Source organism: Marmota monax, unplaced genomic scaffold, assembly GCF_021218885.2.
Source record: "Marmota monax isolate L192 unplaced genomic scaffold, Marmota_monax_Labrador192_F-V1.1 WCK01_AAM20220418_F8-fsc00101, whole genome shotgun sequence".
In the NCBI taxonomy this organism is placed as follows: Eukaryota; Metazoa; Chordata; class Mammalia; order Rodentia; family Sciuridae; genus Marmota; species Marmota monax.
Window position 1 is genome coordinate 2,676,382 of NW_026692786.1, and position 20,627 is coordinate 2,697,008.

The 20,627-nt window shown below is 54.2% G+C and overlaps 1 protein-coding gene across 2 annotated transcripts; it reads left to right on the forward strand.

Moving 5' to 3' along the window:
* The first annotated feature begins 6,005 nt into the window (after window positions 1–6,005).
* On the forward strand, window positions 6,006–20,496 carry Slc7a10 (solute carrier family 7 member 10). 2 transcript variants are annotated; one of them, XM_046447952.2, is made up of 11 exons: window positions 6,008–6,258; window positions 13,978–14,182; window positions 15,894–16,045; window positions 16,269–16,394; window positions 16,465–16,618; window positions 17,355–17,478; window positions 17,563–17,666; window positions 17,985–18,081; window positions 18,304–18,453; window positions 19,094–19,271; window positions 19,526–20,493. In XM_046447952.2, exons 1-11 carry the CDS (start codon window positions 6,108–6,110, stop codon window positions 19,657–19,659), a joined length of 1,575 nt encoding a protein of 524 aa, XP_046303908.1. In that variant the 5' UTR covers window positions 6,008–6,107; the 3' UTR covers window positions 19,660–20,493. The 2 variants fall into 2 exon arrangements, with proteins under 2 accessions (XP_058436419.1, XP_046303908.1); XM_058580436.1 differs by lacking the exon at window positions 17,563–17,666 and having other exon boundaries at window positions 6,006–6,258; window positions 19,526–20,496.
* Window positions 20,497–20,627: the final 131 nt, after the last annotated feature.

Genomic DNA, 20,627 nt, shown 5'->3' on the forward strand with positions numbered 1-20,627 from the left:
AGCCCAGGAACCCCACAGCTTGGGTGACAAGTTCAAGCAAACAGCCCCTCCGGACAGCTGTGGGGCACTGTTCTCATGGGGAAGATCCAAGACTCTGGATATTAACTGACATCCAATTTATAAGCCAGTGGCAGAGCTGGGACAAGAGACTACCTCTCCTAGTTCCCAGATAAGAAAGACACCTGGAATCTTCCCTGAGGAACTACCATGAGAAAGGCATAAGATCAGCTCCCTGCTTTTGAGCAGCCTCACACGGAGAGAAACTGCAAGCAGAGGTGGCAAGGTGGGCACAGAATGGGCATGTCATCCACTCTGAGAACCAGGGAGGCTTCCGGGAGGTGATGTCTGTCTGATTCCTGAGGCACAAGTGAGGACATGTAGGCCAAGGAGCAGCATGGGCAAAGCAATGTGACCACCAGTCTGCTGTCTCTCAGCTTGCAGAGGAGGGGAGTTGTTTCAAAGAGTGACACTCACCCCAGTTTCCTTGGACACCCAGCTTTACACCTGTCTTCCTGGCATAATTACTCACAGTGCCTCCTTTCATTTTCAAAAGGTCCAAGTTGGGGCCTTAAGCCTCAGTCTGGGAGGGGTGCTCCTCATTGTGGCTGCACTGGACCAGGACAGTTTGGGGTGGGAAGGGATTAGGTTTGCCCCTGGAGCAGCCCTGGGGTAGGGAAGAGGCTGCTGTCAGTTTGGAGGAGAATGTAGGGTGTGGAAGGCATCTGGTGGAGGAGTGCATGGTGAAGGGGCCGTCAGTAAGACAGAGCACAGTCTTGAAGCTCTTGGCCCAGAGACTGGGACCCAGGTTCCAGTCATGGGAAGGAGTTGGTATCTTGTGGTGTTGGACAGCCTGGGAAGCCAGAGAAAGAGATGATGCTCTTGCTAAAAACTGGATGCCCCCAATCACCAAGGACAGAGTGCAATTTGGGGAGATTAGAATAGTCTGAAAAAAATCCACGGTTGGAAAAGTGAAGTGGGAGGAAGGGGTGTGCAGGCCAGGCCCATCCCAGGTGTGCCCTCACCCAGGAACCTTGAGCACCCTAGCTTCCATCCTACCCTGGTGACCCTCAGGACTGGCCTGGGGAGACCATGCCCCCAGGAGTAGGCGCAGGGCCAGGGTGTGAATGAAGTCTTTGTCATGGGAATAGTTTTCACTGGAACTTCTATTTAGCCACGTGGAGCCCCGTGTAGCTGCCCTAGGCCCACCAGTGAGAGGGCTGGTGTGGGTGGAGGGCAGCCAAGGAGGGTGCAGAAGGAGGAGAGAGGTGATTCAGGACAAAGGTTGAGAAGGTGAGGAGAAGGAAGGCAGGACGTGGTCTGTCACTGCCAAAACTCACGCTGAAACTTGATTGCCTATGGAGGTGCTGAGAGGTGGAGGCCTGCAGAGGTGCGCAGGTCATTCAGAGGAATTCACACCATTCTCTAGGCCCTGGCCACTGCTCTCAGGAGTGAGTGAGTCTTGCTGAGAGAGGATTACAAAGTGAGATTCCCCTGGTGTCCTCCCACCTTCTTCCATCTGAAAGTCGTGTCTTTTGATTAACAGAATGCGCACGTCAACTTCTCATCACTGTGACAATGACTGAGAAAATCAACTTTGGAAGAGGAAAATTTTATTTGGCTCATGGTTTCAGAAGTCTCAGTCCATGGTCAGCCAGCTTCATTGCTCTGGGACTGAGGCGAGGCAGAAGGGCATGGCCCAGGAAAGAGGCCATCAGGCCATGGCGGCTGGGAAGTGGGGGGTGGGGGGAGGGGAGCGACCCAGGACAAGATGTAGTCTTGGTCTACAGGAAGTAGGAAATAGGAAGGGCATGCCTACTTCCTGCTTTCTCCAAACCATTCCCCACCTGCCTACAGCTTCCACCTCCTCCCAGGAGTCCATTCAAATTGTGAATCCACCAAATGGATTAATCCACTGATGAGGTTAGAGTCATCATGATCTAATCACTTCTCCAAAGCCCCACCTCTGGACATTGCTGTACGAGGAACCAAGTCTTCAACACATGGGCTTTTAAGGAACTGTTCAGATCCAAATCCTAACACAGAAGTTTCAAATTTTAATGCAGTCTAATCTGTCACTTTCAGTGTTTAGTCACTAATAGTGTTTCTTGCGTCTTGTTTAGGAAAATGAATTTATTCTCTCCTCTAGGTCTTTTTCTAGCTGTCGTTTCACCTGGGATTGGGCTGTAGTTTGGATCTAGATTGTCCTCCATAGACCCATGTGTTAAAGGTTTGTTGCACAGCTCAGTGCTTTAAAAGGTGGGGCCTAGTGGAAGATGGTAGGCCATGGGTGCACGGCTATAAAGGATATAGTGGAGATGATGGAAACCTGACCCCTCTGCTTCTTTCCCTCTCTCACTTTTTTTTTTTTTTTTTTTGCTTTCTGGCTGCCATGAGGTTAGCAGCTTCCACATACTCCCTGCCACGATGTGCTGCATCACCCACAAGCCCAAAAGCAATGGGGCCAACCAGTCATGGACCAGAACCCCCAAAACAGAGCCAAAATAAATCCTTTATCTTTACCAGTTGATTATGTCAGGTATTTGTTACAGTAACAGAAAGTTGACGAATACAAATTGGTTTTAGAGTATGGTGTAGGGATGGGAGTGTTTTTTTTTTCCAAATATAGATACTCAATTGATCCACTGTTAGAGTCTGTAAACAAGTCAAAATAACACCTGGCATTTTGCCAGGGGAATGTTAGAGTTTGTAAACAAGTCTGGATGGTGCCTGGCAAAATGCCAGAGGGAGTGGTTTGAGAAGTAACAAAAGCAAGCCATTAAGTGTGGAGATTCCTTATTGGTTGACTGATGTATCTAGTTTATGTTAATTAGATAAGCTGTGTGGAATGTATAAATACTGCTCCTGTCCTGCAATAAACGGCTCCCACTCCTGCTGTATCAATGTACACAAATTATTCGTCACCCCCCGGTTATTTTGCTGCAGCCGGACTGCGGCAATCCACCACCATTTATTGAAAAATCTGGACTTTCTCCACTGCTCTACACTATCATCTTCACCCTGATAAACCAGGATGGAGCTGCTTCTGCATTTTGTGTTTTGTTCCACTAGTAGATTGTTTATCCTTGCACCAATACTACACTGTCTTCTTTATAGTATGATGTGTAAGTCCTCCAATGGTGTTGTTCTTCATATACACTGTAGCATCAACTTGTCAAGTTTCACCAAAGAAGGAGAAGGAGGAGGAAACTGAGGAGGAGAAAGAGACGATGACAATGACAGTCAGACAACAAACCCGTCTGGTTACTTTGATTGAGATTGCAGCAGATGGACTGATCAATGCTAAGATCAATTTGAGGGAAAACATCTTAAATTCCAATCCCCAAACATGTTATATTCCCCTGTTGAATTCATATCTTTAACAATTTGTTTCACTGGTGTTTTTCGTTTCTGTATAGAAATTGTACTCATCATTCACTAGGTTTATTTTTAGGCATTTGATTTTTATGTTATTATAAATTTCATTTTCTAATTATTGCTGGTATAAAGAAATACAATTAGTTTTTGATATTGAATTTGTATCCAGTGACTTTACTAACTGAACATATCAACTTACTTACAGTTTAAAAAAATTTTTTTTTACATATCCAATCATGTCACATGTGAATGACATGTTTTATGGCTTCTTTTCCTATCTTCAAACTTTACTCTTTTTTCCTGCCTTATTACACTGGCTAGGATCTCCAATTCAGAATTGTACTGATGAGTGTCAGCATCCCTTCTCACTTCCAATCTCAGTGAAAAAGCATTAAAGATTTCACCATTAAGTATGATGATAATTGCAGAGTTTCCGTTTTCTGCTTCTTAGGGATTTGTTCTTAAGTAGATAGCTTTACTGAATAAAGGAAGTTCTTTCCTGCTTCTTGCTAAGAGTTTGTTTGTTTAAATCATGAATGAATGGTTTTGCTATTCTACCCAGAAAGTCCTATAATCCACCTTTTTTTCCTCGATAACTGGGGTATCATACTGCTTGATTTGGGGGTGTCAAACTAATCTTGGTAACCCTTTGTTCCCATTGGCATTTGCAGGTTCTAGTTGAATGACAATAAAATGGTCTCCTGAGCTATGTGTTTGGAAAAATACTTGCAAGCTCCGTCCAGCACAGTGTCTTATGTTCTCCTTGTTTCCTTCAAGCACAAACTCCACATCCAAGTTCTGAAAGAGGATCACTCCTGAAAAACCACAGGCCTCTCTGGCCCTTGAGGCTCATGCTAGCCCCTCTGCGACCAGTCCCTGAGGGCACTACCTCTAGCTGGATCCTCAACCAGCAGACCCTAGGACTAAAACAGGCACGGTAGGGGTCAATCTCCTGGGACTGGGGCCATGGTAGAGGCCCCAGGTCCCTACCACCTGCGTCAATCCTGAGTGTTCCAGGCCAGGGCTGCTCCCCCATCCCACCCTGAGACAGACTCCTTTAAGAGAGTCAGCTGCTGAACGCGTCTCTGGGGCGGGAGGCTGAAGTCGCCAAGAATGTCGGGCTCCGACGACAACGGGGAGAGCGGAGGGCGAAGGATGAAGCTTTGCCTGGTGGCCTCCCCCTTCCAATCCCCCCAGCACATCCACCCAGGGTTCTCCGGCTTCAACTCTTACTCTCGGGTCCCCACCCCAACTTCGAAGTTCCCTCCCGCCAGCAAACCGCCACCGTCCTTCGCTGTCCCCCGCACCTCTCCCCCCAGCCATGCTCCCACCTCCAGGCTCTCCCGACCAGACCCTGGTTCCATTTCAAATCCACTCTGCCGCTGTCGCACCCCTGCCGGGCCCCACAAACTCAGAGGCAGCGAGTGGGGGGAGTACCCTGCGCTCCGCTCGGCCTCATCCACATGCAGGGGACGGCGCGTCGCGGCGGCCGCCAGAAAGAGACAAAGGCTGTTCCGCCGCCGGCCGCGCAGTGCCAGCCTCGCCCCGCCCGCCGCCCCGGTGGCCCCGACGCGGCCCCCCTGACTCTGCCGGGTGGGTCGGGCTGCACGGTCCGGACGGCGTCCGAGAGGAGGTAGCCTCCCTCGAATCCTTCCCATCAGACCTTTTCCCGACCACAGCCACCTTTTCGGTGTCACCAGGGCCCTTCAAGTGGCCTGGCTACTGTGAGCAGGGCTGGTCCACGCCGGGCCTGCCCCAGAGTTACAGTCCGCCGAGTCCTCATTCTGACCTGTGACCAGGAGTGTGCAATGATCGATGGGGACCTAAAGCCAGACGCAGGCCAGAGCAAGGGGGTGGGGGCGCTCTCCAAAATTCCCACGAGGCCTTGGGTCACTCCCTGGATTAGGGTTGGGGATTCCGAAGCCTTCACCTTAATCCTGTCTCCCCAGGCCTTTGATCAGGACCCCACCCCAGAATCTCATGACCCCGCCCCCCCAACCCAGAAGAGTTATGGGGTGCAGCCGCCACCCCTACCACAGTCATCAACACCTGGAGGCCAAGAAGGCACGAGAAAGGCTGTGTGTCTGCACCCTTTCTCAAGTGTGTCACCTGCCCCGTAGTGGGTACCTGTCTCTGGACCTCAGCTTTCACCTGTAGAATGGACACATACATACACCCCCGCGTGCGCGCGCGCGCGTGCACACACACACACACACACACACTAATTGGGGGCGTGTCTGAATGTAGGGAGTACGGAGCGCTGGCATGCAGTGGGTTCCCAATAATACAGACAGCTGTCACTGTAGCCTTTCCTCAGCCTCCTGAGGGCAGGGATGGTTTTGGTTTTGAGCTCTTCTTCTCCACCCCACACAACCTCTGGATGCAACTGAGGCGATGGGAGGGCTGGCTCCTTCTTTCACTCAACTGGGAAGTTCTCCCTAGGTCTATCTCAAGTTCTCTCCTTCCCAGACCAGGATTGGGGGGGAGGGGAAGTTCCCTTTAAGGGCCGTGGGGGAGGGGGCTCCGGCCGGCCCTCCTTCCGCCCCTCCCTGGCCCCCCTCCGGCCTGGGGGGACCAAAGTCCGGGCCCCGCGCCAGCGCATGCGCCCGCCTGTGGGCGCTGTCCCGGCTGCGAGGGCTGCGAGCGCACCGACAGACAGACCGACCGACGGACTGGCAGTCCGCCGGACAGACGGGGCAGCGCAGGGAGCCGGGACGCGGCGGGAGAGCGACATGACCGGCCACATACAACAGCCAAGCGGGCGCGGGAACACCGGTCCTGCGCCCTCGCCTTCCCCCGGCCCGGGCCCGGGCCCTGGCGCCTCAGAGAGGGTAGCGCTCAAGAAGGAGATCGGACTGGTGAGCGCCTGTACCATCATCGTCGGTGAGCAGGGCCCGAGGCGGGTGGGTGCCCTGGACTGCAGGGCCAAGGCTGAGGGGGCATGCAAGCAGCTCCAAACCAGGGGCACCCCATCTCCTGGCTTTCTTACCGGTCTGGTTCACAGGGACCCCTGGAAAGCCGAGGCAGGGAGCACCAAGGTTCAGAGATTTTTGCTCCCGTCTCCCTGGCCGCCCTGAAAATTTGCAGCTCAGGAAGTTGTGGGTCCCCTCCACCGCTGGAATCCTCCTTTACCTCCCTATGGGTCTTCCGTCTTCGGCAAGGCCATTTGCTCTATGAAATGGAAATGATGACTATAGTCTTGCCTCTAGTGCAGGAGCTGGGCAAGTTCTGGGTTATGGGTCATGGTGAATCCCTACTGTTTGCTAGGTCCAGGTACCATGCAGAGTGAGTGATCTCATCTTGGAAAGCAGGCAGAATTGCAGGTAGGCTGGACAGGTAGAGCCTGCACAGAGGAAAAATAGGTTCAGAGCATGTAAATTACTACCAGGTTTGGCAGCTGGAACCAGGGAAAGGAAGTGGAATAGCCCACGGCTGGGGACAGTAGTGGGCAGACCAACCCTGCAGAAGGGCCACCTGCTCCCTGGCTGGTATCTCAACGGACAGCCCATGGCCTGAACTGCTGGCCCCAGCTTCCACTTGTGCATGGATCTGTGTGCCCCCAGTGCCCTGTCCGCTTCCACAAAGGGGCTTCTGGGTAGGCAGGGTGGTGGAGTTTTCTCCTTCTGTCCCAAGATGTGAATACTTACTTCTGGGAACCGGGCTAACTCAGCCCAAGTGTCTCTGAGCCCTCCTGAGGGACATTTTCTGTTCCCTGCATCCAGAAGATATAGGCTTGGGGGATGAATTCCTGGGGCCTTACCCCCTGTGACTGGTCCCCAGTCAGTGGGAGCTGCTTGTTCACCATTACCCTTCTACCCTCAGACTCCTGGAGATGGAGGAAGTTTGAGGGGCTCAACGGGGCAGAACTAGTGTCTTCACCTCCTCTGCTCTGCCCCCATATTAGAAGCTCCAGGGCCACAGCTGCAGTCTGGCTCTTGGCCATGCCCTGCCCTCACATTGAGAGTTGCCCCTGAACACAGTCCCAGGCAGGTGGCTCCACTGTCTCTCCTGCTTCCTCCTAGAATCCTATCTCCCAGGAGCTGGCCCTGACCTGGCCCTGGGAGCTTCCTGGCCTAGGTGCTTCTGACTATCTGCTAGAAAGAAGGACTGGTTCTGGGAATTGGGTCGGAGTACTTGTTAGAGCTTTGCTCCAGCCCATGCCTTCTCTGTTCTCTAGGAAGGGAAAACTGAGATGGGCACTAAGGGTCCCATCTCTCCCCATTCACTACTCCGGGGCCCACCTACCCCCATTCAGCCTCCCATCTAGGTGGGCCCATTTTTCTCTACATACTAACCTGGGAAGTCTAGTCAAAGTCAAAAGTCTGCAAAGTATCATATTTTAGCATTCCACACTTCAGAACTTATATCCTGCTTTATAATCTATCCTTGTTTATTAGCAGTCGCTTAACTGATTTCCCAAACGTCTAAAGTTCATCCCAGGAGATCCTATAATTCCCTCCTTTATTATATTCTCTGTCCCATCCCAGGCTGAAGAGTAAGAATTTCAGGAATGAGGAGATATGGAAGAACTGGCTCTAGGCAGCAGTGAGACTCCACCTGAAATACGTTTAGCTGGTAAAAACAAGCAAAGCTTGCAGGGGGTACTAATCCAGACCAGAGTAAATCAAGCCAGCTGGGCAGGACTGTGCAGGACAGCACAATCACATCCAACCATTGTTCAGAGAATCACTTCTTTTTACATTATAAAAACACGTTCTTCCTTTCCTCCTTTGATTCTCATGCCCACCTTGCAAGATGGGAATTTTTGTACCCATTATACAAATGTAGAAACTGAGGTTGGAAGTTAAGTGACATGGCTGCAAGTTGTGGGCTCAAGATTTGGAACCAGATCTGGATTCAACCCTCTGTTCAGTGCCCTTCACACCGAGCTGAGCAAATTGGGGCCAGACTCAGAGCCCTTGATGGGGAAGGCTGGGGCTTGAGCTGCAGGCTCATCCAACAAGGTAGATTGAGCTCTCCACTCCATTATGGAGGTACAAATAGATGGGGAGGGACGCTGGGTCTCTCTGGCAGCGGTACATAGAGGGCCTCTCATCTTGGCTTAGGGACTTCAGCCATCTGCCTCATGTGATCCATAACCAAAGAAGAGATGTGCCTAGACCCGGCAGAGGGGTCACCTTGGGTCTGCTGACCAGGTTCTTCCTCCACTCTGTTCCTGTGACTTGGATGTTCAGTTCATGTAGGTGTTTGGGGATCAGGCTCAAGTATATTCAGGGACTCCAGGAAGTAACTTCACAAACTTCATCTTCCCAGGAGCCAATCCCAGTTCATCCAGCCTCTGTCAGGTCCTGGTACATGGTCTCTAGGGCTTGAATTTAGCTGGGCTGCTCAGAGAGGATGGGCCTCTGCAGAACCCCAGCCCCTCCTCATTAGGAGCCAGAAGAGACATAAAACTACATAGGAGTCTATCCACATGTCACCAACGTCCCATTTACAGATGAGGAAACTGAGGACCCTAGGCTGCAACCTGCCCAGGATCACATGTCCTTGAGGCATTCTGGAACACTTTTGGAGGACAGGATGATCCAACTACAAGGATGGGGACCTGCCAACCCTTGATACATTCGTTCATTTATCCAGCAGTGCTGGGCACCACCTAAGAGGGGACAAGGCAGAGGAGGAGTTCCTCTCCTCCTAGAGCAGACATACCAACAGCAAACGAACCCACAAGCCAAATGTGTGGCCAAGGGGTCATGAGAAGCACTGAGACCAGACAACTGAGCCGGGAGGAGGACCTGAAGTGCTGGGAGCGGGGTGGAAGGTTGGATGAGTGAGGAGGTGGGTGGGGTTTGTTCGAGGCTTCGCAAAGAGTGATAGGAGTTTGCCTTTTTCTCCTTAGGAGGTGGGAGCCCTGGAAGGGTTTGGAAGAAGAGGAGTGGGATGACTTACTGCACTCACTATGGAGGAGACTCTGTGAGGGCAGGAAGGCCAGGCAGGAAGCCACTTGAGTCACCTGGACAAGAGGCAGTGGTGGCTCAGAGCAGGGTGGCAGCTGTGGAGGGGCTGAGTGTGGGGTGTGGAAGAAAGAGAAAGGTCAGGGATGACATAGGTCAAGGTCTGAGCAGTTGGGAGGATGGTTTGTTATTGATTGATTGATCAGGGAAGATGAGGAGAAGAGCAGGTTCAGGGAAAGGGGACACAAAAGTCAGGAATGCTGTTTTGAACATGTCGAGTGTGAGATGCCTGTTTGTTTGGTACACAGGCTGAGTTTGGTAGAACGGTGCATGGCAGGGATATGAATTTGGGATTTGCCAACAGAAGCCAGGGGGCTGGATGAGATCACCAAGGGAATGATCAAGGCCACTCAGTGTTTAGAAGTCAGACAAGAAAAGGGACCAGCAAGAAAGAGCCACCAGCCAGGTAGAAGGGTCAGGAGGCGGAGTAAAGAGGGTGATCGCTCCGTCACAGGCCACTGATGAGTCAAGTAAGATGTGGGCTAGGGCTTGACTGTTGGATTCAGCAATGTGGAGCTCACTGGGGACCATGACAAGACTCAGCCTGGAGGTGGGGCACAGGCAAGATTTCCTAAGCTAGGCAGGATGCACTGATGTAGGCAGAGGCTCTATGCTCTGCTCATCCCCTCTCTCCACAGGAAAGTGGGTTAGGCTGGAGGTGCCTGCCAGCAAATTAGTGATTCTAGTCACGTCCTGGATGTCCCCACTCACTGCCTTGGGGTACTACCAAGACCTCAGTGGGAGCATCTGTCATTCCAGGGAGGTACCTGACACATGCTTACTATGAGGACACAAGGACATTTGTGTACTTGGAGGACAGGCTTCACCCAGGTCTCAATAGGGTTCTGGCTGCTCACACCAGGGTGTTGGGGGTCCGTGGGACTCAGGTCTCCAGAGGAAAGACTAAGTGTCTTGGGTGGGGTCTCCAAGGTGGATGACAGAGTGGGATCCATAAGCCATTTCCACGGTCTTCCAGCCCTTCCTGGCCATTCTCCTGGCACTGTGACAGTGGAGCAGGGTTCAGGTTCTAGAGCCAGTGGAAGCTTGCTGTGCGTAGTGTTGACCTGGAGAGAGGGCTGCCCAAGAGTGGGATGTTCTGCCTCGAGCAGAGTGTCTCCTTGGGCCCAATACAGATGTGCAAGGTGCATCCTCTCTGCCAAAGTCAGGGTCAGACTAGCTCTCTGCTGCCCGCTAGTCCAATGGCCCCACCTGGAAATTGGGGAAACTGAGTCTCAGAAGGGCAGTACTGATCTGAGGTCACGTGGCTGACTCCTCCGTGTTTCTAGGGATAAGGTTGCAGCCAGTGTCCTGGCCTGGCTTGACTTCCCCACCCCTCCCCGAATCCGACTGTATATTCCCACAACACACACCCCACGGGCAGGCGGCTCCTTCTACCAACCAGACCTCCTTGGCCCACTCCTGCGACCTCCACAGTCTGCTGCTGCCTCTCAGAAATAGGTCAGCACGCACAGCAGCACCCGCAGGGAACAATGGCCCTTTCTTCAATCCTCCAAGGAGCCGGGTAAGCCCCATCAGGCCAAACATCTTAATGTGATAAAAACCACCCAGGAAAGGCTCAGGGAAGAAGGGCGGGAGGAGGAGACTCAAGGGAGGCCTGCTAGACGGGGAAACTTGCATCTGACCCTCGCCTGGCTTAGCTGCCTGCTGAGGGACCAACAGGGACTAGGTGTCCCATTGGGTAGAGAAGAACATGGAGGCCTCAGGACCAGCATCCCTCTGGTTGTCAATCAGACACCCAACAGATGCTCAGCAGTATCTCTTGGCCCACCTTATGTCCTATTAGGCCAAGTTCCTGCTTCTCTTTTTCCTGAAGAGTAGGATTCCTCAAGGGCTGGACTTGTCCACTGCTGTTGCCCTCATCAGGCAGATCTGCTGGGCCTGAACACAGGGTCTGAGGAAGGAGGAGCTAGGCAGGCACCTGGGTGACATCCATGCAGCTCCAGCAGTTCCTCCTCTATTCGAGCACCCGAGGGCTCCCAGCCCTGTCCTCAGCATCCTCCTTCCTCCTGATCCTCTGCCACTCATCAAGCCCACCCTGAGCATGAGCCTGGGGCAGTTACTTCAGGCCTCTTCAGGCCCACAGGGAGAGGCCCCTGAGGACCTCAGAGACACTGGTTTGCTCAGATGGTCCTTTGAACCACAGGGGAAGAAGTCCTGAATGGTAGCCCGAGGCCACATGTCCAAAACAATAGTGATCCTCCCTGCCACCACCGCTACCCACCCCCAGAAACCAGCATCTGAGTCCCAGCCACTTGGCACCTGAATAATGCTATGCCCTTTTCAGACCCCAGCTCAGGAAGGTGAGGTACAAGGTGTGGCTCCCCCAAGTATTAGATCTGTGAGGCTCAGCCAGGCTGAGCTGTGTACAGGGGTGGGGTCTCCACGGGGTGGGTGGCTCAGGGCCCTGGATGCCCCCAGCTCCAACATCCCCGGCTCCTTTCGAGGCCACCCAGCCCCCGCTGGCTTCCAACCTCACTGGCTTTTGGCAAATCCTGCTCCGCCAGGTCCTGAGAACTGCCGGATGGAGCCAACTCAAAGGCCCTTTGGAAAACCCACAGCCCACCCAGGCCCAAGGCCCATCGCGGTGGGTGCAGGAGGTGGCCCCTCTCCCCTGCCCCCCAGAAGCAGACCAAGGGCGCAGCTTACCTCTGGGGCTTGAGGCACAGGAATTATTTCATCCTTATCTGGATGTATTTAGGGCTCCTGGGATGTGACCAGAAAACCAAATGGGGCTCTCGTGGCGGTCCAGACTAGAAATCTGTGTCGACCGGGGACGGGGGTGAGGGGTAGCACCGTGGACAAGGAGTGAATGCAGATTGGAGGCCACAGCCGTGTCCTCGTCCAGCCCCGCCTATGGGCTTGGCAGGTGGAGTGGGCAGACTCAGCCTTGATGGATGTGTGACCCCCTCCCTGGGCCCCACCAGGTGGGAGTAATCCTTGTCCAGGGGCGCTGAGCCCCAGGTCCCACCAGTGCTGTTTTTGTCCATGTGGCCTGTGGGTCTGGGATTCTTTCCTCTTGGGCGGACCCGAATGCAGATCTCTAGTGAAGTTACCTGATTCATTTGCAGGTTGGTGAGACCCACGTGAGCAGCCATAGCCCTACTCCTTTCTAATTGCCAGGGAGCTCAGGGCTGAACAGAGGCTGAGTCTCACTTGCCCTGGGAGTCTGCTCTGCAGGCCACAGCTCATCTCTGAACATTTCCCATTGTTTCAAGAAGCAGAGGGGCACATCCCCTTTCCACTCCCAGACATCTGGAGGCCACAGGAGCAGCCCCCTCTGCCCACATCCTTTGAAGACCCAGAAGGATGAGTCTTTTGCCCAAGCACAAGGCAGGCCTTACAGAACTGTGGCAGATTCCATTTGCATGGGACCTCAGGAGCCTGCAACTCCTTCACTCCTCCTCAGAGACCCCCAGTGGGAGGGCTGAGTGGGGCCTGGTGCCCTCACTTCACAGACAAGGAAATTAGTCCTTCATGTCAAGGTCTGGATGCCACTCTGGGCATTGGGCTGTGTAGTCACCCATCAGTTTACTCAGCACATGCCTTCTGAGCACCTGCAGGGCGTGGGGCCGTGAGGTGATAAGGCAAGGCAGAGTGGGTGACTGCTGAGGGGGGCAGGAGCTACGCACAGGACCACACAGGGGCGCGCAACACATCTGGCAACAGCTGTAAATGAGCTGGGGGCCTCACATAGTGTGTCTCCCTGAGCCCTCATAACAACCCTGTTTTACAGGTTTAGGGAGGTCAGCAGCAAGACCTTCCCGCCTGAGCAGGGAGCAGGCACAGGCCTTCAGGGCCCAGCTGGGTTTCACATTGTGTAATCAGGGGCAGACCCAAGGGGAATGGCAGGCAGTCTGTGTACAGACCCCAGACTGGGCCAAGAGTCTCTACCAGCTGTCATTGCCTGACCCATCCCTGCCCTGACAACTCCCAGCCCTGAAAATGCACCAGTTCTCTGCCTCACCCCACTGGCCCTTGCCCAGAACTGGAAACATGTGAACAGCTCAAAGAAACATGATCTCTTCAGAGTCTATGTCCACAGCCTGGGTTCGAGGTCAAGGAGGGGCTCCCTGATAGGAAAAAGGGAAATAGAAGCTACAGAAACCTAGAGTGAGGCCGTGAGGTGAGCAGAGGACCCCACACCTGGCTCAGGCAAGCAGAGCTCTAGGCAGCAGGTTGAAAGAAGGACAGATGGCCGGAGGCTGACATGACAAGACTGGGGACCTGAGCTAGAGGGGGTCCATGTGGAGATGCACAGGAGTGGCCACCTGTTGTGGTTCAGGTGTTGGGCCCCTCCCTTTGCTGACTCCCTCTCATGCAGGAGTAGGAGAGTGGACAGAGGAACTCAGGACCTGTCTCTGGCTGGCTGGACAAGGTGCCATTTCCCATGCCAGGGACTGAGCAGGAGGCTGATGATGAACCCAGAATGGGCCTTGCTGGGTTCCAGGGGCCCAGTGGCATCCACACGTCTCCAGCACCCCCACCCCACTCCTCCTCCAGGGAGCACCCAGGCTTCCTTCCTCAATGCAGTATCCGGACCCCCCCAGAGAAGGCTGGGCTGCTAAAGGGGGCCCCAGGCCTGATGCCTCCCATCTCTCCCCTACAGGGAACATCATTGGCTCGGGCATCTTCATCTCACCCAAGGGTGTCCTTGAGCACTCAGGCTCCGTGGGTCTGGCCCTCTTCGTCTGGGTCCTGGGTGGGGGCGTGACAGCTCTGGGCTCTCTCTGCTATGCAGAGCTGGGAGTTGCCATCCCCAAGTCCGGCGGGGACTACGCCTACGTCACAGAGATCTTCGGGGGCCTGGCTGGGTGAGTGTGGGGCTCTGGTGGGGTCGGGGACAATTTCTCTGAAATAGGACAGCTCTCGAACCCTGGGCCTCAGTCTCCTCTTCTACTTCCCATATTACAGGAAAGTGGATGGAAAGAAGGGGCGGGGGTGTCTGGTAGCCTTCTGAGACCAAGGTGGGGACACCTATGCTTACCCCACTCCATGGGTATCTGCTGACCCCTTGACCTCTCTGTGTCTCCTTTTAAATAGAGATTCCTCAAAGCCCCACTGCTTAGGAGGGAGGAACCCTTTACTATCTGAAACCTTTAGACGATGCTGTACCCAGGCAAGGAGGGCTTTGATTTTAGTAAATCCATCTGCTCCATGAGGAGAGGGAGGAGCATGATATCCTCCTCCTCCCAGACCCTGTCACGGGTCCCCCTCACACAGCTTCCTGACATTCTTTATTCATCCATGAACATTTGCTGAGCACCTGCTTTGAGTTAAGGGCTGGGGATGCTGCAATAAAAAGTTCTGTTCGTGTCCTCAAATTGCTCACAAAGCAGAGACGAACAGCCCCTCAAATGTGACATGACCCAGAGGACCCTCGCTTCGAGGGTGTGGGCAAGAGGCAGCAGCCACCGAACAGAGAACAGGGTGCTTGCCAGGAAAATCCACATTTGCACCAAGTATAGAAAGAATATAGTTTTTTTCTCAGCTTCCTGGCCAGTGACGAGGGCATTTGGTGGGAGCAAGCACAGAGGGCATGGTGCCTGGCCAGTGCAGTCTGCTGTAGCTAGCTAGAGGTAAGATCAGATCCCTGACAGGCACCAGGGCTTGAAGAAGATGGGGATTTGGAGTTGTTGCAATTGTCCAGAGTCCTGCCAAGGGCCTTAAAGGTACAGGCAGATACAAAAATCATTTAGGAGCCTAATTCAGGACTGGTAAGGTTAGGTGGATACAGCAGGTTGATATCCATTGTCCCACCTGAGAGGCTTCATAGATGGTGGTCCCTGGGATGGGGATGGGAGATCGGTGTGGAGATTCTCAAGTTGCAGTGGTGTGTGTGGCATGTGCAGGGGGGTCAGGTCTTGGATGGAGGATCCAGGCTGAAGTTACAAAGTTTGATTCTGAATGACTTGGGCCAGAAGTTCTGAACTTGGCAACTCTGCATGAAGCCCTGGCAGGGCATGCACACCCCTATGGATGTCTGTGGCTGTTCATCTTACAGGGAGAAGGTTCTCAAAGGGGCTGGGACTCAAAGAAGTAGAAGAATCATGCTGTGGCCCTGGAGAGAACACTGAGAGAGAAAAGGGTCAGGACCCACAGTCACCCAGCATGGAGGAGAGTTTAGAGGGGACATCCAGCAAGGAAGGACTATCAAGCTAGAATGTCCCAGAAGCCGAGGAGGGAGGGCTGTACAAAGAAAGGGTAGGAGGCTTAGTGACCCAGGAGTTCTGGTATTCCTGATAAGGTACTCCCCATCCTCAAGGGCAGACCAGGACCTAGGACCTAGGACCTAGGACACAAAGGCAGACCTTCCCAAGGGTGCAGGCAAAGACCCTGGGAACAGAGCCCCCAGCCCACCATGCGCCCCCTGCAGAGGTAAGATTCTAGTAAAAGAGACATAAATCATGATTCCCACTACCAGCCCCCCCCCACACACACAGGCAGGGCCCCTTTCAGGGTCCACTTCCCACAGACCAAAGGTCCTGGAGATGCTTGTGCCACCCTGGCCTCTGCTCCTTCCAGATTCCTGCTGCTCTGGAGTGCTGTCCTCATCATGTACCCCACCAGCCTGGCTGTCATCTCCATGACCTTCTCCAACTACGTGCTGCAACCTGTGTTCCCCAACTGCATCCCCCCAGCTACGGCCTCTCGCGTGCTCTCCATGGCCTGCCTGAGTGAGTGGCCCCCTGATGAGCCTCTGTCCCCAGAGCAGCTGACTGCCCCATACCCCATACTGCTCTCTGCTCTGGGTGCAGGGACAGACAGATGGGATCCCCCAGCTGTCAGCTCCCTCCAGTGTCATCTTGAGAACCATGTTCTTGCATTCTGGCTGCTGCCTGGGCTGGACCTGCCTGTGGTCCACATTGAGCCACAGGTCCTCCCTGCTTCCCTCCCCAGTGCTCCTGACATGGGTGAATGGCTCCAGTGTACGCTGGGCCACGCGCATCCAGGACATCTTCACGGGTGGGAAGCTGCTGGCCCTGTCCCTCATCATTGGCATTGGCTTTGTCCAGATCTTCCAAGGTAGGGCCAGGGTGTGGGTGTGGGCAGGGATGGGGGGGACCATGCTGATCCCTGATGTCTGGACCCCCAGGACATTTCGAGGAACTGAGGCCCAGCAATGCCTTCACCTTCTGGATGACGCCCTCTGTGGGTCACCTGGCCCTGGCCTTTCTCCAGGGCTCCTTTGCCTTCAGCGGCTGGAACTTCCTCAACTATGTCACCGAGGAGCTGGTTGACCCTCGAAAGTGAGTGAGGCATCTGGCCAGCTAATGGGAGGGGTAGGTCCAGCTAATGGGAGAAGCAGCCTGTCTGCACAGATCCGCTGTTACCTGTGGCTCGGACTGGTCATCTGCTGCCCCGTAGGAACAGTCCTGGAAAGAAAGCCAGGACACTGTGTTCTAGCCTGGTCCCATTCTGTGTGGCTGTGGATGCATCAGAGCCCCTTGCTGGGCTTCAGAAAGACAGAGTATCATCGTCCTGCTTTAAATAGATCCAGTGATTTGCATTTGGCCCAAAATTATACATATGCACACAACATGGTGCCTACAAATGAAGCCAATGACTCTATTTGATACTCAGCCAGGGATCTTTGGGCTGAGACAAATAGAGAATCCCCGGGGGGACCCTAGACCTGCAGACTGGGCTTTAGGGGAACTCACAGGATTGTCCAGGCAAATATTGGCTGTATTCAGTTTTCTCCTTATGTGCAAATGTTAGAGAGACCCCACCCTCAGGATAGACATGGCTTCCTCTTTCGTCTGCTCTTTCTCCTCCCAGCCTGTGGTCAGAGAGGAGTGGAAGGAAAGGTAGACAGCAATGTCCCAAATTACAGTACTGTACCCACTCCTGCCCCAACACCCCCAGTGGACCCAGGAGATGAGACTTAATGCTGCTTCTGTTGCTGGGTCCCTTGGCCCCTCCCTGGGCCCCAGATGTCCCCCACCAGGGACTGACACTGACTCCCTCCTCTGATGCCTCCAGGAACCTACCTCGTGCCATCTTTATCTCTATCCCTCTGGTGACCTTCGTGTACACATTCACCAACGTTGCCTACTTCACCGCCATGTCACCCCAAGAGCTGCTGTCTTCTAACGCAGTGGCTGTGGTGAGTGGGGGCACCTGCCTGATCCCCAGCCCTGCCCCACCCTACCCCAGCCTCATGTGCTGCCTCTCTTCTGTGCCCACTCAGACCTTCGGGGAGAAGCTGCTGGGCTACTTTTCATGGGTCATGCCCGTCTCCGTGGCTCTTTCCACTTTTGGAGGGATCAATGGCTACCTGTTCACCTCCTCCAGGTGACTAGGCTGGGGAGGGGGTTGTCATGGTGAGGCAAGGCACGTGCCTTGATGTCTGTGAACCGTGCTGGGGACTACTGGAAAGGAAAGCTGAGATGATGACCTGCCAGTAACAAATGTGTGATCCCAACCCTAAGGTAAAGCCAGCAAGAAAGAAGCAGGCTAGCTGAGGGTGAGAGCTGCCCTGTGGGGGCTGCTAGGGCCTGAAGTGGGTCAGAGGTGACAGCTTGAGGTCCAGAGCTGAGATCCGGGATCTAGCTGGTAGGAAGGTGCTGAGGCTGGGCTCACGGCCCCTACCCATTCTGTTCCCACCCCCAGGCTGTGCTTCTCTGGAGCCCGAGAGGGGCACTTGCCCAGCCTGCTAGCAATGATCCATGTCAGACACTGCACCCCTATCCCTGCCCTCCTTGTCTGTGTAAGTTGGGGGACCCAGGCCAGGCAGCATGTGGAGCCAGGGCCACCCAGCAATGGGGGATTTCTGGACAATGCCAGGGATGGCCGTGGTGGACAGCCCATGGAGAATGGGGATGGGGTGGGGATTCATGCCACCTCCGGGCCAGAATGGGAGAGGCCAGGGCTGCCGGGGAGGGCAGAAGGCAGGTGGGAGGCCAGCTGTCAGCCTCAGGTCCTCTCCCAGTGCGGGGCCACCGCGGTGATCATGCTTGTGGGAGACACGTACACACTCATCAACTACGTGTCCTTCATCAACTACCTCTGCTACGGCATCACCATCCTGGGCCTGCTTGTTCTGCGCTGGAGGCGGCCAGCACTCCACAGGCCCATCAAGGTGAGGCCCAGGAGAGAAAAGGTAGGCTGATATGCCAGAAACTGTCAGGGCCATCCTTTCGTCTGAGCTGGGCACCAGGGACAGGGCCAATGACTACAGTGACAGTGACTACACCTTTTGCAGAAGGCTGGGTTTCTAAGCACTGATATATTTGCTCCTCATAATGACCCCACGAGGGGAGTGCTTTGAATACTCCAAGTCTACAGATAGAGAAAATGAGGCTAAGGAACTTACTCAAGGTCACACAGCATCCGCCATCCCACGTGAAAGCAAAAGACAGTAAACCAAGCTAAAAGTAAAAGCCCCCCATTTGCACACAAAGCAAAGTGGAGAAGTGCTCAGTGCCTGAAATGTGAAACCCCCCAAAATAGCTGAACTCCAGCCAAGTGCAAGCAAAAAAAAAAAAATCCACACACAACAGCTGTGTTGAGGTCAAAAAGTGACCAAGGCTCAACAGTTTGGTTAACTGGTCAACCCATGTATTGGCTTCTAGCACAAGGGGCTGCTGGCCAGAAGGGGGACCTCTCAGGCCCCAGCTCCCAGGACAGGAAAGAAAGCCTCAGACCCCGGGGGTTGGGTGTAGGGCAGGAGAGACACCGGGGATCTTGCACCATCTGCAGTCTCGTCCGTCCTTCCGCAGGTGAACCTGCTGGTCCCGGTGGCGTACCTGGTATTCTGGGCATTCCTGCTGGTCTTCAGCTTCATCTCAGAGCCCATGGTCTGTGGGGTTGGCGTCATCATCATCCTCACAGGGGTGCCCATTTTCTTCCTGGGAGTGTTCTGGAGGAGGAAACCAAAGTGTGTACACAGACTCACAGGTGAGCCGCCGGCCTTGCTGAGTGTCCAGGGCTTGGAGAGGGGACCCTCTTGGGATCCCGATTCAGAACAGGGTCTCCCAGACGCTCATCTGGTAACAGAGGGTCCAGCCCCTTCCACATGTCTCCCCAAGATGTGGCCGAAGAGGGAAAAGCGCCCCGAAGACCCCTGCCCAGGGGAGGTGTCCAGAGGTGGGGTCACCCCTGTCCCAAAGGATCAGATCCCAAGGTCCATCTGCCCCTCTGTCTGTCCTCAGAGTCCATGACACGCTGGGGCCAGGAGTTGTGTTTCGTGGTTTACCCCCAGTGCTCCCCCGAGGAGGAGGAGGAAAATGGCCCCTACCAGACCTTCCCACTGCCGGCCACGGACAAGCCCTTAAAGACACAATGAGACATTTGTAGAGACTGAAGCAGCTGTTTCTGTTTACATGTTGTTTATTGAGGAGGTGTTTTTGCAAAAACTTTTTTTTTTTCTGGAAAGAAGAGATATGACTCTTAGAGGCCTATCGTAAGGAAGCCCAGACAAGGTGGACGGGGTTTCCTGTCTTAGCACTGCCCTGCTAGCTTTTTCTGAAAAGGCCTACAAATAAACAGGGCTGGTTGTTCGCTTGTGCTCAGGGGAGTCCCTGGTGGACCCTGATGGGGGCAGGTGGTGGCATACCTCACTGGGAGGCACGCACATTGCTAGTTGGGAAGATGCCATGGCAGACCCTGGAGGAGATGCCACTGAGGAGGCTCTTAGTATCTGAGGGTCTTGACGCTTGACCTAGGGCTGGCTCAGTGAAGCCCAGAACCAACCTGCCCAAGAGGGACAGTGAGGGAAAGCTGCTCCATCTGCCCCTTCCCTGGGTCACTCCATGCCAACCTCAGGGGAGCCCAGGGATTCCTGGTCAGGATCATCTTTCTTCTCATAAGTCACCAGAGTGAATGTCATGACTTGAGTGCACACAGCCTCACCTTGGTCTACAGGTGGGGAAACTGAGACCCTGAGACAGGATGGGATGGATTTGGCTACTATCCCTTGGTGCCTCAGCTTCTGTCCCCTGAGAAAGTACAGAGCAGGATGTCCTGGGAATCTCAGGGCTTGCAAAAGGTCTCATGGCCCTCAACCTCATACCAACATTTCCAGCCCTGCCATAGTCCCCTGGAGGTTGACCCCTCGGTCAGATCACAAATGGCAAAGGGCACCAGCCTGGCCAGGCCCAAGATGGCTTCATGGAGCAGAACCACCTCGCCCAGCTCCTCGGGGGGCCCTGCTAGGAAGGATGGGAAGAGGGCTCAGTGTGGACAGAGCCCTCACCACTGGTGAAGCCCAATACCCCCAGGGCCCCTTTCAGACCTATTACTATAGCTTCTGGC